General features: G+C 52.7%; 1 protein-coding gene and 1 long non-coding RNA gene across 3 annotated transcripts; one reads left to right on the top strand and one right to left on the bottom strand.

The window, feature by feature from the left end:
- Positions 1-2,110: 2,110 nt before the first annotated feature.
- Positions 2,111-7,151, top strand: RABIF (RAB interacting factor). The gene is made up of 2 exons (XM_019637965.1): positions 2,111-2,294; positions 4,631-7,151. Exons 1-2 carry the CDS (start codon positions 2,130-2,132, stop codon positions 5,228-5,230), a joined length of 765 nt encoding a protein of 254 aa, XP_019493510.1. The 5' UTR covers positions 2,111-2,129; the 3' UTR covers positions 5,231-7,151.
- Positions 7,152-11,353: 4,202 nt separating this feature from the next.
- LOC109380445 (uncharacterized) lies at positions 11,354-15,073 on the bottom strand. Of its 2 annotated transcripts, XR_002123474.1 has the most exons (4): positions 14,709-15,073; positions 14,502-14,602; positions 13,731-14,285; positions 11,354-13,427 (listed from the first exon to the last, which is right to left on the bottom strand). It is a non-coding gene; the product is annotated as an uncharacterized LOC109380445 (long non-coding RNA). The 2 variants fall into 2 exon arrangements; XR_002123475.1 differs by lacking the exon at positions 14,502-14,602.
- Positions 15,074-17,461: the final 2,388 nt, after the last annotated feature.

Genomic DNA, 17,461 nt, shown 5'->3' with positions numbered 1-17,461 from the left:
CCAGCTCGCTCCACTGAGTCCCTGCCGGACATAGGTCAAAGGTAGCCACTTCACCAATGGAGTCTCCTCGGTAAAGTGTTCATCGGAGCTGGTGATAGTCACTGACTGCTCTCACATGTGGAGGGTACTTGAAAACCATAAAGGGAATAAAAGAAAATCTTGAGCTCATTTAGTACCCACTTGAGTTTTAGGGTTTTAGTCGCCCCAGCCCTTTATCTCTTTGCTTCAATTTATGACACGTGATAGAAACAGCTATGTAAAAGGCCTGCGAAAGGAAGCCTGCCAACCTTTCTTTAACAGATGGGTTGTGGCTGCTGATGAAACTACATCCATGAAACGTGACCCTGTCTCAGTAAAAAAATCAGGAGGCAGAAAAGATGGCTCCCAGGGTGTTTCAGATCAAACTCCCAACCCGTTCTCATATGACAGCCGCAACCGGATATCCTGCAGAAGACGTAAAACTCGCAGCTGCCTTTCCAGCCTTAGGTAGTTTGACGTGCACATACACACTGCCCCTGATTTGGTGGTTCTTCCTGTTTCTCTGGCTCCCTTACCTGGCAGCTAGCCGCCTAGTTATCCAACCTCAGCTATCATTTCTGTCACAATACAGACATTTGATTAGTTCCTGCAGGATTTTATCTTTAATTGTTCCAAATCCATCCTATTTTCATGCCCTTTGCTGCCACCTAGTGCAGGCCTCTATCTCTTGCCCAGTCCTGACATCCTTGCCCCCACTCTTCCTGTCTTCCAATCTGGCCCCTCCGTTTTGTCATCAGTCACCTTTCTGAATCCCAGGCAGGATCATTACAGCACCTTACAAATGGCAAATTTTCATTCACTCAAAAAAGTTATTTCTGGCTTAAAATTTCATGAATTCCTATTGCCCATATAAAATTGAAATTCCATAGCATGGCATTAGACCCCTTCTACCGTCTTGCTCTTGCCTTCCTTGACTACCTCGCCTCCCCCAGGCATAATGCGCTTCCGCCACAATGGTCTACTTGCCATTCCTACATTTGTTGTCACTTTTGTTCATGTGTGCTGTTCCTTCTCTGCAAAATAATCTGGTTTTCCTGCCAAAGCCCTACTCACCTTTTAATGCCTCATCCCAACGTCACCTGGATAAAGCCTTTTCTAGCCCTAGACAGTAACTCCCTAGTCTGTTTCCATTTACTTTGTTCCCGGATTGTCTTCATCACGCATCGATGGGTTGGGGTCTGTTTTCCTGCTTAGACTGTTCTCAGATACAAAGTGCGTGTCATCGAATCCTCAGGGGCTAGCATATTATACTCACTAAGTGTTGAACTAATGGAGGAAAAGAAAAAACGCAAATAGGGGCGGCGGGTAGATTAGACATTACCTAACCAAGTGGCTTCGTCACCCCTCGTATTCTGCTTCCCCTGCCGTTTCAGGAAACCCATGGCCTAGAAATAATAAGCTGGAGATCTAAAGACTCATCAGGTGGGACGAGAAGGTCGTGTGATGACAGAGCAGTGGCTTAGAGCTATGCCTGCACGCAGGGACCCTGGAATGCAACCGCTCTGCTCTTGACCTCCCTCGTTGTGCACTGGGGGTACCCGGAGGCAGCCCCATAGGGGGAATTGTATCAGCTGAACGGCTGCTACAGCTTCAACACACGGCTTGCCGCATCGGAAGTGGCCACTCCGATTGGAGCAGACAAGCAACCACAGCTTCCAGGCGTCGTTTTCCAACCCCAACGAGGTACACAGTCTCCTATAGAAGCCAGTGGGGCCGAAACTGCCGATGGGGGTCTCACCCCGATCCCCTTCCTGGCGCCTAGTCCCTGCATTCATGGGACTAAATTCAAATCTCCGGAAACTAGAGCGTTATGCTCAACTGAAGGACTCGTCGGGGTTCTTCTCATTAGTAAGGGAAGCCTAGTGACAGGGGAGTGTGGAGAGAGGCTCTGTCACGTCCCAGGCAGCGATCCGGTCACAAAGCCGCGCCGACACCGAGCCGCTCACGGGCGGCCACGGACGCGTGCGCGTGCGCAGCAGAGTCTAGCACGTGGGAAGCGGACGCTTGCGTGGGGGGCGTGGCCGTCCGTTCCCCCGCCCCTTCTGAGAGTCGCGCCGGCGCAGTCGGAGAAGAGCGAGCCGAGCCCGCACATGCGCGGTCGAGGCCCCGAGGCTGGGGTGGCGGCTGCGATGGAACCCGCGGCGCCGCCGAACGAGCTGGTGTCGGCCGAGGGCCGGAACCGGAAGGCGGTGCTGTGCCAGCGCTGCGGCTCGCGGGTCCTGCAGCCGGGGACGGCGCTCTTCTCCCGCCGGCAGGTAGGGGCCCGGAGCGGGGAAGGGCCGGGGAGGGGGAGGCGGCCGGGCGAGCCCCCGCCCGAGGCGTCGGGCCCCGCGGAGGGTCTGGAGTCGGCGCCCGGGTCTGTCAGCCCCTCGGGCCGCCGGGCGGGGCCGTGACCGGGTTCCGCCCCGCGGAGCCCCGCCGACCCCTCCGACGCGCGTCCGTCCTTCAGGGGCTCCAACAGAACCTCGCTGAGTCGTGGTGTTTCCATGTCTCTGAGGCACCTGTGCAGGATCAGGGGCTCTGGTGGGACCTACCCACCAAGTTAGCTGCCCCAGACTAGACATTAATGTCTTGTTTTCTACCCGAGAGTCACCCAGAAGGCCTCATCGATTCCAGATGTTACGTCCCATGGCCTGACCCCGGCAGCCAGGCTGGCTCTGCAGGGAGCAGGTCGGGGTCCTGTCGTCAGGTGCCAGACTTACACACACGTACGCGTGTCTTGTGGGCCTGACTGCAGGATCTAAATAAGGATGGGGCTCTTGGGGAATGGAGGGAAGGGCTCGTGGTAGCATTTCCCTAACGCTAATGAGACAGAGGCAGTGGGGACCCGGGGAGGGGGCTGGTGTGCCTTTGTTGGATGCTTCCCGAGGGCTGATGCCCAAGTGGTCTTTGATTTTTTTCCCCGTGGATGTAGTTAAGGTGTGGCTTCACACCTGCAAGACAGGGATACGCCGGAAGTGTTTTTTAGGGAAACTTAGGCCCACAGGAAGTTACAGTTAGGACTGGGATGCAGGTTTCCTGGTGCCTGAACTTTGATTCCTAGCTCTCCTTGCCTCCACCTGTTCCCATGTCCCCTTAGGGTAAAACAAAGCTTTAGGGACCCATGTAAGCGTCAGATGAGGCAAAAAGAGTGACTGGAATGACAATATGATGGCGGCGTGACTATCCTATATGCGATGTCCTCAGATGCCATCTCAGGTGACACAGCACAGATGCCTGTTTTAATCCGCCAGGTGCTTGCAGGGTGGGCAGTAGGAATGTTCTGGGGCGCCCCTCCTCCCTTGGGGTTCCCCACCCCACCTCACCAGTGTACCTCCAGGCATTCAGTGCCCACTCGGGGACTTCCTAGCTGTGACATGGTGAAGGTGCAGGGGAGCTTAGCCATCCCCACCAAAGCGTTTACCTTGTTTGGACTAATGTTAGTCTTTTTTTTTACTTTTAAAAATTCGGTGTTTTATGGTGCTTGCCAACGCCAGACTAGCACACTAACAGTTTGGGGGTGTATTGTGGGGTGGGACGTAAGAGTCGTGGCAGCAGCCATGAGGGGTAATGGGCTTGGCTGGCATCACCTGGAGCAGCTGAAGGCGTGGGAACTAACCGAATGGAGAGAGTGAAACGGGGGGTGTGCGCGTGCCGGAAGCTTTTTCCTGATGACAGGAAGGCATGTGAGTTAGAGGGTGAGGATCCTAGGGCTAGCAGTCCAAATTCTAGAGCCCGATGTTCCTTTTTAACGTTCTTTTTTAAATCCAGCATATTCATAACAGGGATGGGATAGAGCAAAGCTGGATATCCTCTATTTATTCTTTTAGCAAATGTTAGAGCTGCTCTGTAGCAGTCTAATTCTAGACACTGGAGATAGAGTGAACAGAAAGGCAAGCTCCCTCCTTTCCAGAGCTCACCTAATGGAGGGAAACCCATGGTAAATAACTAAAAGTTAATAAGGTAATTTCAGAGAATGGTAAGTACAAAATAAAGAGGGAGTAGCATAAGGGATCTCGGGGGTGATGAATGTGCTCGCTCTCTCATTGTGGCAATGGCTCATTGGTGTGTACGTGTGCCAGAATGCATCAAATTGTACTCTTTGAATACGCACTGTATGTGCCAACATATCTCAGTAAAGCCGTTTTTAGAAGTAAAATTACAGAGAGCATCCTGGGAAGCTACTTCAGGTGGCGTGGTTAGGGAAGACCTCCTGAGGAGGTTGCTTTGGAGCTGAATACCCAGAAGGAGCTGCCTCGCCAGGACCCGAGGGCAGAGCAGACTTACCCTGTTGGAAGACGGCAGGAAGGCTGGCGTGGCTGGTGCACAGCGAGCTGGGGGATGAGGAGCAAGTCCGGCCTTGGAGCCGCTGGGCAGGACAGCAGTGAAGCCAAGTTACCACTGCAGCCAGTCAGAGGTCCTGTTTCATGTTGCTTCAGACTCAGGGCACAGACCACAGGCGACAGGAGCCGCCCAGCACCCTCGTCTGTAACTTGATGCGAGGGGCCCTTGTTTGGTTCCATTCCGAGAAAGCACTGGGAGCCGTGCGGAGGAAGGGGTGGCGGGTGGCGGGGCAGCCCCGCTCTGAGCGTTTGGTTCTCTTCCTCTGCAGCTTTTCCTTCCTTCCATGAGAAAGAAGCCAGCTCTGGCCAACGGCAGCAGCCCTGATGGAGACATCCTCCAGGAGCACTGGTTGGTGGACGACATGTTCATGTTTGAGAACGTGGGCTTCACCAAGGACGTGGGCAACGTCAAGTTTCTGGTCTGTGCAGACTGTGAAATCGGACCCATCGGCTGGCATTGCCTGGATGACAAGAACAGTTTCTATGTGGCTTTGGAACGGGTTTCCCATGAGGGGGGGGGGGGGGGTATGTGGCAGGGAGGGGGCTCAGCTCCACCCCCAACTGTAAAAGCTGCTGCTCACAAGAACTGGTACTTAACCTGGGCAACGGCCTTCTCTGTCCTGATACAAATCCCAAGTGTCGCACGTCCAGCTGGGCGTGCAGCGGGTAGTCCTGCTTCCTCAGCCCAGCATGCATGCCCCTCGCTCTGTTCCCTTGGCATCACAGCATTTCCTGGTCTCCCTTTACCCCCTGAGGTAGGACACCGGGATGTCACACCCAGCGTTCTGCCTGGCTCTCTTACCCAGGGGCCCTTGCTTCCTGCCCTGGAGCAGCTGCGCCCACCGTTTAGCCAAGAGGACACAAAATAGATGATGCTTTTGTGCTGATAGTTGAAGATCCACCTCTCTCTCAGGCAGGAAACATACAGGGGTCTGAGAGCGACCGTGTTGTGGGGCTAATTGTATCTACAGTAATTTATTCTTCTTAAAAGTATAGCATTTCCAAACTTTAGTACTTAGACTACTAATCAGACTTCAGACACACCTGATACCGTGTGTGAGCGCCTCTGCTCCAGCTCGATAGTGACCTTGTGTGGTGAAGGTGAACATGGCCCCTCTTCCCATCACATCATGATATGGTCTCTCTCTATGTTAGCGCCTCACTGCTGCAGCCTGTAAGTTGAGGATCAGATTCTCAACCCCATCAGGTGGCCACCCCAAGGGAAGCTCGGCCTGAGCTGTTTCCCCAGGATCTCTGAGGACCACAGCAGAGGCTGTGGGCTATTGGGGAGGCTAGGCCTTTGCCATATCACACAGTAGTTTGTAGGTTTGTCTTATGTGGACAAGTAACACTGCCTTTGTTCTTAAGAGACTCCTATAAAGGACAGTGAGTGTTGTCACTTACTGAACCTGCAGGGCGTGGTTCTCAAAGTTTTGGTCATTTGGAATATTTACCAACCAAGACTACAAACTTCCCATCCAGACACCTCTACTTCTGCAGCTGTGGGGTTGCTCTGCCAGTTCTGTGCTGGCAGACTTGTTCACCCATTGAGTAGCTTTCCAGCTGTGTGTCACTTTTCTTCTGGAATGACGTACCTTTGGAGAAATCTGTGTGACCAGGTTCAGCTGTCCTCTCCCTCCCCCGAGATCCAGGAGGCCTGGGACTGAAGTAGAGACATTGCAGCTTGCAGTCTGTTCGTGTGCATCTGGTTTTGCTTCCTGCTCCCTTCTCCCCAGAGCTTACGCTGAGGGCTCAACTAAAGTGCGGGCCGTGGGCACAGTTTTGCAACCAGCCACTTCCCTCTTCCCCGGTCAGAGCCTCAGTGAGCTCTAGGAGAAAACAAGAAAACTGTTTTCCAGCGAATCGGTCAAATGTCCATGATAATGGCATTTGCAGAAAAATAGCTGTAAGAATTATCCACTCAGGTCAGAAGGAACAAAACCAAGTAGATGCCTCCAGGGGCGTGTGGCCCCTCCTAGCACAGCCAAACCTAGGCAAAGCATTTTTTTAAATTAGGCTTCGACTTTTCTTTCCTTTTTTGAATTACAGAAATAGTACACATTCATTGCAGATAAATACAAAAATAGGTACAAACATTTTTTTTAATCACTTATATTTCCACCATCCAGAGATTGCCAATGGTAATGTGGTGTTTATCATTCTCATTGTTTTTCTACATATATATTTAAACGTGTTGTTTGGTAAAACAAATATTAGATCATATACTGTACTCTTTTATAACTTGCTTTTTCCATTTAACAAAATACTGGCTTCTCATGTTAGTAGATGTCCATCTGTGTACACCATTGTTGTTATTCCATTGTATTTTACTGTAATTTATGTCAACAATCCACTATTAGATTGTCTCCAGCTTCTTATAAACAGTGTGATACAACGTGCACCCTGTACTTACATCTGGATAGGCATCCCTAGCTACGTCCTTGGCATACGTCATTAGACGTGGGATGGCAGGGTGTGCCCATTGTCAGTCTGCTGTGCTCACTTAGCCTCCCCAGCAGTGTGAGACGGACTCACTTCCTTCAGTCTTTCTAACACTGGGTATTTATTATCATTAAAAGAATATTTTGCCACTTTAATAGTAGAAAAAAATAGTATTTCATTGTTTTGATTTGCATTGATGTTTCTAATGAAATTTTTATATACTTATCGGTCATTTGTATTCCTTTTTTTGAGAACTGCCAAACATTGTTGCCACAGTCTCCAAAAATATCGAGTTGTTATTCTGCCTTTTTGGTTTGATGTAAAAGAAATAAAGGCATTTAAACCATGGAAATTAGATTCCTGCATGTTCTTGGGAAGAAGATATAATTTGCAAAAGCAAAGGAGAAAGGAAACGTGAACCTGAGGGTTTGAGGTCTGTCAACAAATTCATTAATCACTTAGCGTCCATGATAAAATGAGCATGTCATCTCTTCGTTCCCCTCACACATGCTAGGTTCTCAGTAAAGACTCGTGAGTCAGCTGAGTGCTGTTTGCCGAAGGTGGGTAGAGGTAACTCATGCCTGCTGCCCCGAGTATAGAAAGCTGCAGTTCCTGTTGGGGAAGGCACTTGACTTTTCCAAGGCCTAATTGTTTCTACAAAAAAAAGTTTTAACACAGAATCAAAGATGAGCAATGGTGCACTGACATTTTGCACATTGTGACCATGCCATGCAGAGGCTACTCAAGTAACTGACGTGTGACGAACAAGACTTCTGCCCCTGGTAAGTGTGGACAGGTAATTTGGAGGGACCACCCGCTGAACGGGAACTAGACAGGCTGGACAGAACATTTGTGAAGTCTGAAGGCATCAGAGGGCTGACAACCCTGAAGAATCACTGGATCACGGCAAAGGTGGAGGCTGGAGGAGGGGGGCTCAGTGGTAGGGCCACTTCCGGGGCACTTGCCAAAGTTGGAGGCAGCAGTTCGGAATGAGGCCTTCCAGAAATAGGGGACGGGGATAGGCCTGGGGACTGTCCCTTCCTTTGGGGAGAGGCCTTCCAGAAATAGGGGACGGGGATAGGCCTGGGGACTGTCCCTTCCTTTGGGGAGAGGCCCTCAGTCCTTTGCACCCCAGGAATAAGGATGAACCAGAAGTAGGAGATGCAAGGGCCCTCAGAGCACTGCAATTAGATTGAGGCAATCCCCAAACTTTTGGTGTAAGCTAACAAAAACGCTCTCTAGAGGAAAACACCATCCTAAACCTGGAATTGTTTCCACAAACAATTTTGCTAATACAATATCCTGAATACAGTGAAATGTAACCAAGCATGTGACACAAGATAGTAAGAAAACCAGGAAACAGGACAATGGAAGCAGGCCCAAAGAGGCTGGAGGTGACTTTACAATAACTGCTTACTATGTACAAGTTTGGTGGTGTCAGTGGCTACCTGAGCATATAAAAACAAGCGAATTCTGGAATTTAAATCCAATAACCAAAATTAAGAGTTTAGGGGCAGGTTTTAACATCAGATTAGGCACAGCTCAAGAGAGAACTAGAAAACTGGGAGCCAGAAATTAATAGATTTGCAAGACTAACAGCACAAAATTTGATACAACACAACAGAGAGAAATCGAAAGAAAATATTTATGGGGCTAGAAAACAACAGCCCACAGGCCAAATCCACTCAAGCCGGCGTCTGCTTTATTCCGGCTCAGGAGCTGCAAGCTGAGGATGGCTTTTACACTTTTCATTAGATAAGTCTCTACAGAATAGCCTCAACTTTGCCTCAGCCCACAGAGCCTAACATAGTTATTATCTGGTCCTTTAAGAAAAAAGTTTGCCAACTCCTGACTAATATTGGAATTCTCTACTTTTCCCCCAACAACTGATACACAAATTTAATAAAATCCCAATTTTAAAAATCGCAAATTGTGTGTGTGTGTGTGTGTGTGTGAAATTCAAAAGACATTCTAAAAATTATATGAAAATGCGGAGAACTAAGAATAACCAAGAGAGTCAGAGGGAGGAACAAGATGGGGAACTTTCTCCGTTGCATCCAAGTCCTAGTTTGTCACAAGGATAGACACATACACCACGGGAACCAAACAGCTCAGAAACAGACCCAGGCAGATGGACGCAGTGACTGGTGACGAAGGTGAGTGATGATTTAGAAGCGCAGGAGGGGCCTTCTGCAGTGCTGGTAACATTCTGTTTTTTAAAATCTGCATGTTGGTCATGTGATACACTAAGCTGTACTTTTGAGCGCTTTTCTGAATATGTTATACTTTCATCATAAAAAGGTTTTTAAAAGCGTGTCGTTAACGGTCCTATACAAAGTCCACTTTCCTAAATGTTAACTCTTCCCTTCAAAATTGGATGGCATTTCTTCTTTATTATCTCCAAAACCTATGCACATTTACAGATTAAACCCTTGAGTCTCCCTTCCTCACCTGTAAGGAAGGTAAATTTTGTAAGCCTGGGGACCAAGGACACCCTGTCTGCCATGGTAACTTGGTGCCTGGCCCAGCGCCTGCCAATCGTAAATACCTGTTAATGGAATCTAAATTAAACTCCACTAACTAATGTGTCATTTTAACAGGACTAATTTAAAGTAATTCATACCAATTTTTTTAAATGGAGCCGCCCAATAGTGGAGAGAGGTGCAGGCCCCGTTGGAGACCTTCCCAAGGTTTCATGTACTTTTTTAAAGTTAATTTTCTAAACTACAGGAAAGTGGAGGGACTAGGACAATTAACACCACTACCTAGATTCAGCATCTGACTCTCCTGTGTGGCCTTTGTTTTCACTTTGCTGACCTGTTGAAACTCACTTTAGCTATTACAGAACACAAAAATCTGGTTTTGTGCCTAAAAAATTAATACTGCCCCAAGATAAGAACAGCTAACCAGTATTCAAACTTTCCGAGTTGCCACAAATGTGTTTTATAGTCAGTTTTTCAAAGGCAGGATATAAGGATCAGGCGTTATGTTTATTATTTGTCTCTTAAATCTTTTAATGTAGAACAGTCCCCTCTTTTTCTTGATTGTGACTTTGAGGGGACCAGTCTCATCGTCTTGAACGTCCCACATTCTGATCTGTTTCCTTGTGGTGGTTAACTTGTTCCTCTAACCCCTTGTTTCTTACAGACTGGAAAATGTCCAACACCAGTGACTGCCCATCCCCAGCTGTGGGATTTGTGTCCAGGCCCCTGCAGGGAGCACAGAACCGGGAACTTCTGCTGCTCACTCTTTCGCCTTCGGTTGGTACCAACTCCCAGCCCCGCACCGGGAGCCCGGCCCAGGGGCAGGGGGCAGTGTGCACGTGCACGCCTGGGGGAGCCTGTGACTGGGCGGCAGAGGTGGGGGGCGGGGGGCAGTCAGTCTGCATCCTACATACCACTGCAGCCATCCTGGAGGCCTGAGCCCGTGCCAGCCACGAGTGTGCCCTGACAAGGGCCATGCAGGCATCTGGGCGTTGGTATATGGGGCAGGGCATGGGGGAGGGGCTTCTCTGAAGCCTGCGGCCTCCCTGGAGAGGGTCATGGAGAAGTGGGTGCAGTCTATGGATGGAAGGGTAAGGGAGAGGAGTTCTGGGGGTCCTGCCCCTGCAGCCCTGTCTGTCCCCAGCTTTGTGCCTCTCATCTCTGTTTCCCTTACACCTACAGACGCAGCCACGTCCGACGGGAGGTGGGACCAGGCCAAAGGCCTTCTCACCCTTCCCCGCCTTCCTGTGCGCAGGGCAGGGTGGCCCCTGCCTCCAGCAATCCCAGCCAGGGGACGTCCAGTGGATGGTTGACCCTCCTGTCCTATATGAGCAGGCCACCCCAACAAGTAATCAGGCCCTGGACCTGGGCTGCGGCTCCCCACGTGGCCACTTATCTCAGCCACTTCACAGAGGTGTAAGCCTTCTAGGGGTTCTGATGGAAGGTTACCTGCCCCCAGCATTGTGGGACAAAGTCTCAATTTCAGTGCCAGGAAGGGAAGCAACATTTTACCTGTCCTCCATCCTCACAGCCAGCAGAGGGCAGTAGAGGCCACCACCAGCGGCCGTCCACCCAGACGCCCTGTAAAGTCACAGGGTCCCAGAACCAGCATTGTGAAGGGTAGGGGTCTTTAGCCTGGGGCTGTGAACATCTGAAGTAACTTTTTTTTTTAAGATTTTATTGGGAAATTGGGGGAAGGGGAACAGACAAGTTGCTGTCCTTTTGTTCTTCAGTCTAGTTGTGGAGGACGCTGCTTCACTGGCCCAAGTTGGCACCATCATTGCGCTCTTCCCAGGCGAGGCAGATCAGTCGCCGGCTTCTGGACAGCCGCTCACGGCAGCTGCTGGCCGCTCACGCTGGCTGCTGGCTACACACGGTAGCCCATGGCAACCCACTGCCACAGGAGCTGCAGCCTACGCCGTCGCCGGCGACTCACAGCAGCCCAGCTCCAGGTCGAGCTGTTGTTCAGCATCTTAGCTGTAGGGGGCAGTGTCACTGGCCCTCATATGTGGGATCCGAACCGGGGTTCTCTGGCGTCCCAAGCCAGCTCTTAACCAATGCGCCACTCGTCCGGCCCCTGAAGTAACTTTTAAGAACCCTTATGAACCTTTTAGGCAAGAAGGTCTATACCTCTCATTCTCAAAGGGGGCCCCAGTGAGAAGGGAAGCTTCACTCTAGTGTCCGGCAGTGGCTAAGGGTGACACTGGATGGCCTCCTATCACAGCCCGAACCTTCCATGTGCCAGGCTCTCTAAGAGGTGGGGTTCTCCTCTGGCAAGACCCTGACAGAGCCCGCCCAGCCCCACCTCAAGAGCAGGCCCAAATGGGCCTGGACCACCGGCTCTGATTTTCAGCCGTTCAAGTTGAGCACATAACTCAGGATATGTCTGCTTTTTTAAGCACCAGTGAGCCTCGGGGCTGCCTGGAAACGTCGCCATGTCCTGGCTTTGGGTCCAGGGCACTGGTTGTTACTGGGAACTGTCCCCACACCTGGGAGCCCTGCTTGCTCGATCCTGGGAGCGGTTTGCTGAGAGGGGGATGCCCAGGTGGTGCCTGTCAGCACAGTGCCTGGACCACAGACTTGTCCCCACCGTGGAGCTGCTGCATTGAATAGGGCAGTGGCCCTGTGCCATCCAGTCCCCAGGGGTGGTTCTCGTCGTCTGGTCCCCGGCTTCCCCTGTCATTGCAGCTCTGGGCGTGGAGGGCTGACGGTCTCCAGCCTGCCTTTTTCCTCTTCCCCTCAGTCATCTTGTCCCAGGAAGACAAGGCCCTCAGCTGATATCATCGTTCTGTCTTAATTCCTTGAAAGCCCAGCTCTGACACTGGCCTATGTCTTCCTTAACTGTACCCGCTTTCTCCCACTCTATGGCTCTTACGGCTGCTAACTTTCTCCTTTAGAATCTTTGTCTCCAAAGCTGCTCCTGGTGGATACTTAGCCTCCTGGTTCCTCTAGGACCCAAAGGGCTGGGGTTAGAGGTGGAGTTAAGTCCAGGAGGAAAGGAAGGACGTCAGCGAGGCCTCACCAGTGCGGATTCAAGGGTCTGTGTGTGTCTGTGTTCGGCACATACGTCGAGCCTGCTCTGCTGGTATCTTCACCCAGAAACCAGCAGCTTGACCTTTTCTTCCCTCCCTTCCTTTCCCCGTAGGTCACGTGAATTCATACAGCACTCCTTGCTTCCTCTGTTAGTTCAAACCACCAAGTAGAGAGACCACCTCCCCACACACAGGTGCCCCAGGCCATGGAAGAGAATGGTCAGCGTGGGGTGGGCACCTAACCCAGCCTCTCAACCTGGTGTCAGGCTCAAGTGGGCGGAACGGGTTCAGTCAGCATTGGAACCAGCTCGCAGCTGCTGTTACCTTCCCTTTGGCTCCAAACTGGAAAAGATGTGGAGACCAGGGCAGCCACTCGGCACCCTACAAAGCACCAGACAGGCCCCCAAAGGAAGAATTACTCCGCCCAGAAATATCAGTAGTGCTGAGACTGAGAACCTCGCCTTAACGGTCTCCTTGACAAGAAGGTGCAGGAGAGGGTACAGGTGTCCTGGTGAAGCCTGCGGTGCTTGGACCAGAGCCAGGAGACTCTGGTCTTGTTTATAAGGACACCTGTTTATAAGGACACCAATCCCGTTTATAAGGACACCAATCACCTAGGATGCACCCATATGATCTTTTTTATCTTGTTTCTTTAAAGGTCCTGTGTCCAAGTCACATTCTGAGGTACCGGGAGTTTGGATTTTAACACAGGAATTTGGTGAGGGCACAGGTTAGCCCTCACAGGTACGTTGGCCTTGAGGTACCTGAGGGCCTGGAGATGCTGCTCTGGAACTGAGCAAGTCAGACTTCAGCCACTGGTGGCCAGGTCACCATGGAAGGCATGAGGACAGAGGAGACACCCGGGAGTGCTGCTGTCCATGGGGTGGGGAGAACCAGGGCAGAGGCCGTCACGGAAGCTGAGGACACCGGGTGTGTTTTTGGTGCTCGGGTGCGACTGGTGTCAAATACGGCAGTGACACTACAGCTACATTTGCAGGTGGGAAGTAGGAATTCCTTCTGTTTTTTACTTAGTGTAGAAGAATTCAGCTTTCGTTCACTCACGTGAATGGGAAGAAAGGAGTTAGACGCTGTTCAAGACTTCCGATGTTCTGGAAGGAAGTGTGTAAGGGGTGAGAGAGACGGGAAGTGGTCGGTTCATCAGGCAGCACACCAGAGCCCCAGACCCTCAACACGGCGACCGCCATCAGCTGGATCTGTGCGTCCCACACAAAGTCTCTCGGTGCCCCTGCCCCTGCCATGCTTGCACCCCCCTCCCCGCCGGCCAGGGCCCAGTGGTGCACCCCTGCTCTCAGAGGCCCTTAGGTATGTCAGAGGGTGCCACTTGCGATGTACAAGCAGGACTTTTTCCTAATTCCTAGCCACTCAACCAGCAGTGAGACCCAAATATTTACCTGAGAGACAGGCAGGCACAGGCTCTGGCAGAAGGACTCCCAGCAGATGGGATCCAGTGTTAATTATGAGGACGCTGGTGCACAAGCGGGTTTGTGGAGGTCTGACAGCAGCACAGGCACAGCAGATAGGGGACGCCCTGCTGCCTGGTGGACGGGGACCGGGAGGATGGGAGCTGCCTGGGGGTTTGCTGACAGGTAAACCGAATAATGCACAGAACAGCCCCAAACCTGAAACTAAGGTGACCAGTAAACGGGCCAAGTTCCTCTGGGATCATGGCAGATGCAAGTGCCCAGGATTTCAAGTTCCGATAGGGAGGTGAGAGGGGCGACGTCAGGACAGCCCCCGTGTCCTCTGGTGGGCAGAGCCCTCAGGAGACGCTGGGGGTGGGATACAGACCTCCAACCGTCACACACCTCTGACTAGGGCTGTGCAGACAGCAAGTGCAGGAGGCCGCGGCCCGGGAAGGCTTCTCCGAGGACCAGTCGAGTTGGCCAGGCCGGGACACGGCCGGTGGACAAGACCCGGTCAGGTGGGGGTTTGAGCCATGGAAAGAACTGTATGGCAGAGATTGTGCCCATGACATTGGTTAGGTGGCTGTGGGCAGACGGAGAACTGTTTCTAGCATACCAGCCATGGGGACGCAGTGCAGAATGGTAAACTGGGGAACGTCTCCCCTTGCCTGCCGGCTCTGAACCCTCACACCCAGCAACCCTGAGGACATCACCCTGTAGACGGAACACTTGGGGTCACAGAGGTCAAGTGCCCACTACCTGGTTCCTCCCCTACAAGGCAGATGCCACCAATGAGTGCCCAGATGGACTGGGGGACGCCTGGGCTCTCTGTCTCATCTCAGCCTTCTCCATGAGGACTTCTAAAGTTGCCCAACCAGAAGGAGAAGAATCATGCCCTGGGGCCTTTGGTGGGAAAACCCGCCCCTGCCCACCCACCTGGGGCGGGGCTGGCAGACAAACTCCTACCTGCCAGGACCTGTCTGAGGCTCCCCGGCCAGCGGGAGGAGCTCAGGCAGCTGCTGAGTATTGGTCGCCCCTGGAGCCCTGGGGCTGTGCCAGCGGGGCTTGGCAGAGTGGGCTCCCCACTGAGCCTTGTTGACCTGACCACAGAGGCTTTGCAGAGCACACTCCTCAGGCACTCAGTGAAGGTTTGGAAGAATGGAAAGGCAGGACCCACAGGTTGCTTCTGGGGGCGGGTCCGAGGCGGGGAGGTAGGGGCTCAGCTGTAGGCTCCTGGGTGGTGTGGGCTTCTCCCCAGCTCCCAGGAGGGATGGGTGTGTTAAGGCCTCTCTGTTCCCGTTCCCTTGGCCAATGCTGGGCAGCAGGAACCAAACGCCATTCCCCTAGAAGGCAATTCGGAGGACACGAAGCAGCTGCTCTTGGTAAAGGGTGTGGCAGGCACAGAGGGAGAAAAGGAGGTCAGTGGGGAGACAGCTGGCCCAACTTGAGGGGAGCCCGAGAGGCCTCGCAGGGGATGGGGGCCTCGTCCCCCTCCCCCCCACTTTGCTTCCTCCCTGCCCCCACCAGTGTAGTGTCTCATGGTGTTCAAAACTGTGTTTTTATAGCTTTGAATGAGCATTTTAAAAATTGGGAGGTCTAACATAAAACTTGGGGTTTCCAGCTTCTCCTGAAAAATCCCCATCTCTGGCACACTGAGCGGACACCCCTACCTGGCCCACCATCTCACGCGTGTGTGTGCATGCACACACCCACCACACTGCTAACGGCCAGGGCACACCTGATCTCCAGCCCGCGCCCATCTTTTGAGCTCCATCCAGATCCCTCAACTGTCCAACGTCTCCACTAGAATGGGCAAGAGCTAGCTCAGCTTTAACAGAGGGAGAGAGAACTGCAGATTCTGGCTGCCTCCCAAATCCATCCTCACCGAGTTTTCCCGGTCTCAGTAAACAGCACCACCGTTCGCCCAGTTACTCAGGGGAGAAATCTAAGAGTCACCCTTGATGCTTTGGAGATCACAGTCAAAAGAGTGTGAGGCCGCTGTGGCCCAGTGGGGAGAGTGTGGCCCATGCCCGCAGGGGATGCCTGCAAGGGGCAGCCAGCGGTGACACCTGGGATGGGGTTTCCATGTCCCCTTTTCTCAGCTTTAGAGAAGTCAGCTTAGTGTTTGGGGAACCAAAGACCCTAGGACCATTCCAGTCCCAGCTCTGTTATTACTTGTGTCACTTTGGCCAATTAACCTTTCTGAGCCTCAGTTTCTCCATCTGAAAAATGGTGACAGTATCTACCTACTCCTCAGAGTTGGTGTGTCCAATATAGCTACTCCCAGCCACTGGCCCTGTCTTATTCCTGATGGTACAGCAGTTTCAGTTGTTCACATATCACACCTTCCTGCCAGGGGGAGAAGAAAGGAAATTAGCACGTAGGATTTAGTGTGTCAGATCATGCTCAGAGGACAGGAGACACAACACAGTTAGGTGGAACTCTGTGGTTTCAAACAAGCACTGTAGGCTCCTAGCGCTGTGTGAAGTTCTGCTGTAATTAGTGTAGGGAAGACTTTCATTCCAGATACAGGGAATTCCAAACTTTCCAACTCTCCAAGGCCAGAGAGCATGCTGAGGGGGGCTCCTCAGCCCAGAGGCCTTAGTTAGGGGTGGCAGCGGCTGCAGGGTAAACAGGGAACAGGAGTTTCCCCCTCTGCCTGTCAGCCTTTTTTTTAGCAGCACAAGGTTGGGAGTCCAGGACCTCTAAAGTGGCCCAACCAGAATAAGAGGTAACGCCCCGAAGCCCTGGCCCTGGCGTGGGTAACTCTGCCCCTCCCCATGCCGTGGGCAGAGCTGGCGACCATGGGAACACCCAGCTGCCAGTGTCTGTTGGAGGCTCCCGGGGGAGGGGGAGACCCTGAGCCCTGATCCCCTCCTGCTGAATCAGCAGAGAAGGGGCTCCAGGACTGCAGAGGGAGAGGAGGTATTTAGTTACCAGGTGTCGTCCCTGGATCCAAAGCAGCTTTCCAGAGACAGAAGCCCAGAGATGAGACCTTTGTCATGGTGTGAGCTAATCTGCAAGGGTGGCATCAATGGCTGGCCATGGGGCAGAGGTACCCACAAGAGACCAGTCCCCCACAGAAAGGAAATGCATGGCAGGGCAGCGGGGAAGACAGTTCCTCCTCCTCTGCCGGGCCCCCAACCCCCACGTGCTGATTTGCTGTGCCATCGCTTCTGGCTTCACCTGGGAGCCAGGTTCTTCTTCAGTCCAGAACAAAACTCCGTCCTCAGCCAGGCGGAGCCACGGACACGCAAGCACACTCCCACCCCCACCGTCGCCCCCGCCCCAGCAAACATTTGTGGCGCTTCTACCAGGGGTCTGGTGCCCAGGTTAGAGACGATCACTCCCTCCGTTCGTTAGCTTGCACTCCAGTGGCGCAGTGAGCGTGGGGGAAGAGGGTAGGGCCGCAGCGGGGAAGGCAAACCCCGAGTTCTAAGCGCAGTACCAGAGCGGTAACGAGGCGCCGTGGGAGGGCACAGGAATAAAACGCGGAGGCCCAAAAGGCTGCTGGCACCACACACCCCAGGGCGCCCGAAGTGGTGGGAGCGATGGTGGCACTGAAGTGGAGACAGGAGCTGAGAGGGATGGCGAGGGAAGGCCTGGCCCTGGGAAGAAGCGGAGAGGAGGATCCTCAGGCCTGCGAGGGGGGTGGTGTCGGAAGCGACGCAGGACGAGGAACGTGCAGACCCCAGATCGGGGCGGCGGGGGGAAGTGTT

This window comes from Hipposideros armiger, unplaced genomic scaffold (assembly GCF_001890085.2).
Source record: "Hipposideros armiger isolate ML-2016 unplaced genomic scaffold, ASM189008v1 scaffold_37, whole genome shotgun sequence".
Taxonomy (NCBI): Eukaryota; Metazoa; Chordata; class Mammalia; order Chiroptera; family Hipposideridae; genus Hipposideros; species Hipposideros armiger.
Note: the sequence above shows the minus strand (reverse complement) of the source record. Positions and strands in the feature narration are given on the sequence as shown.

What these genes read in the sequence shown, in the direction of transcription:
- RABIF (XM_019637965.1), top strand. Translation starts at nt 2,130, where the DNA reads ATGCGCGGTCGAGGCCCCGAGGCTGGGGTGGCGGCTGCGATGGAACCC. An exon ending in CGCTCTTCTCCCGCCGGCAG is followed by an intron (nt 2,295 to 4,630) that starts GTAGGGGCCCGG and finishes CTTCCTCTGCAG; the next exon opens with CTTTTCCTTCCTTCCATGAG.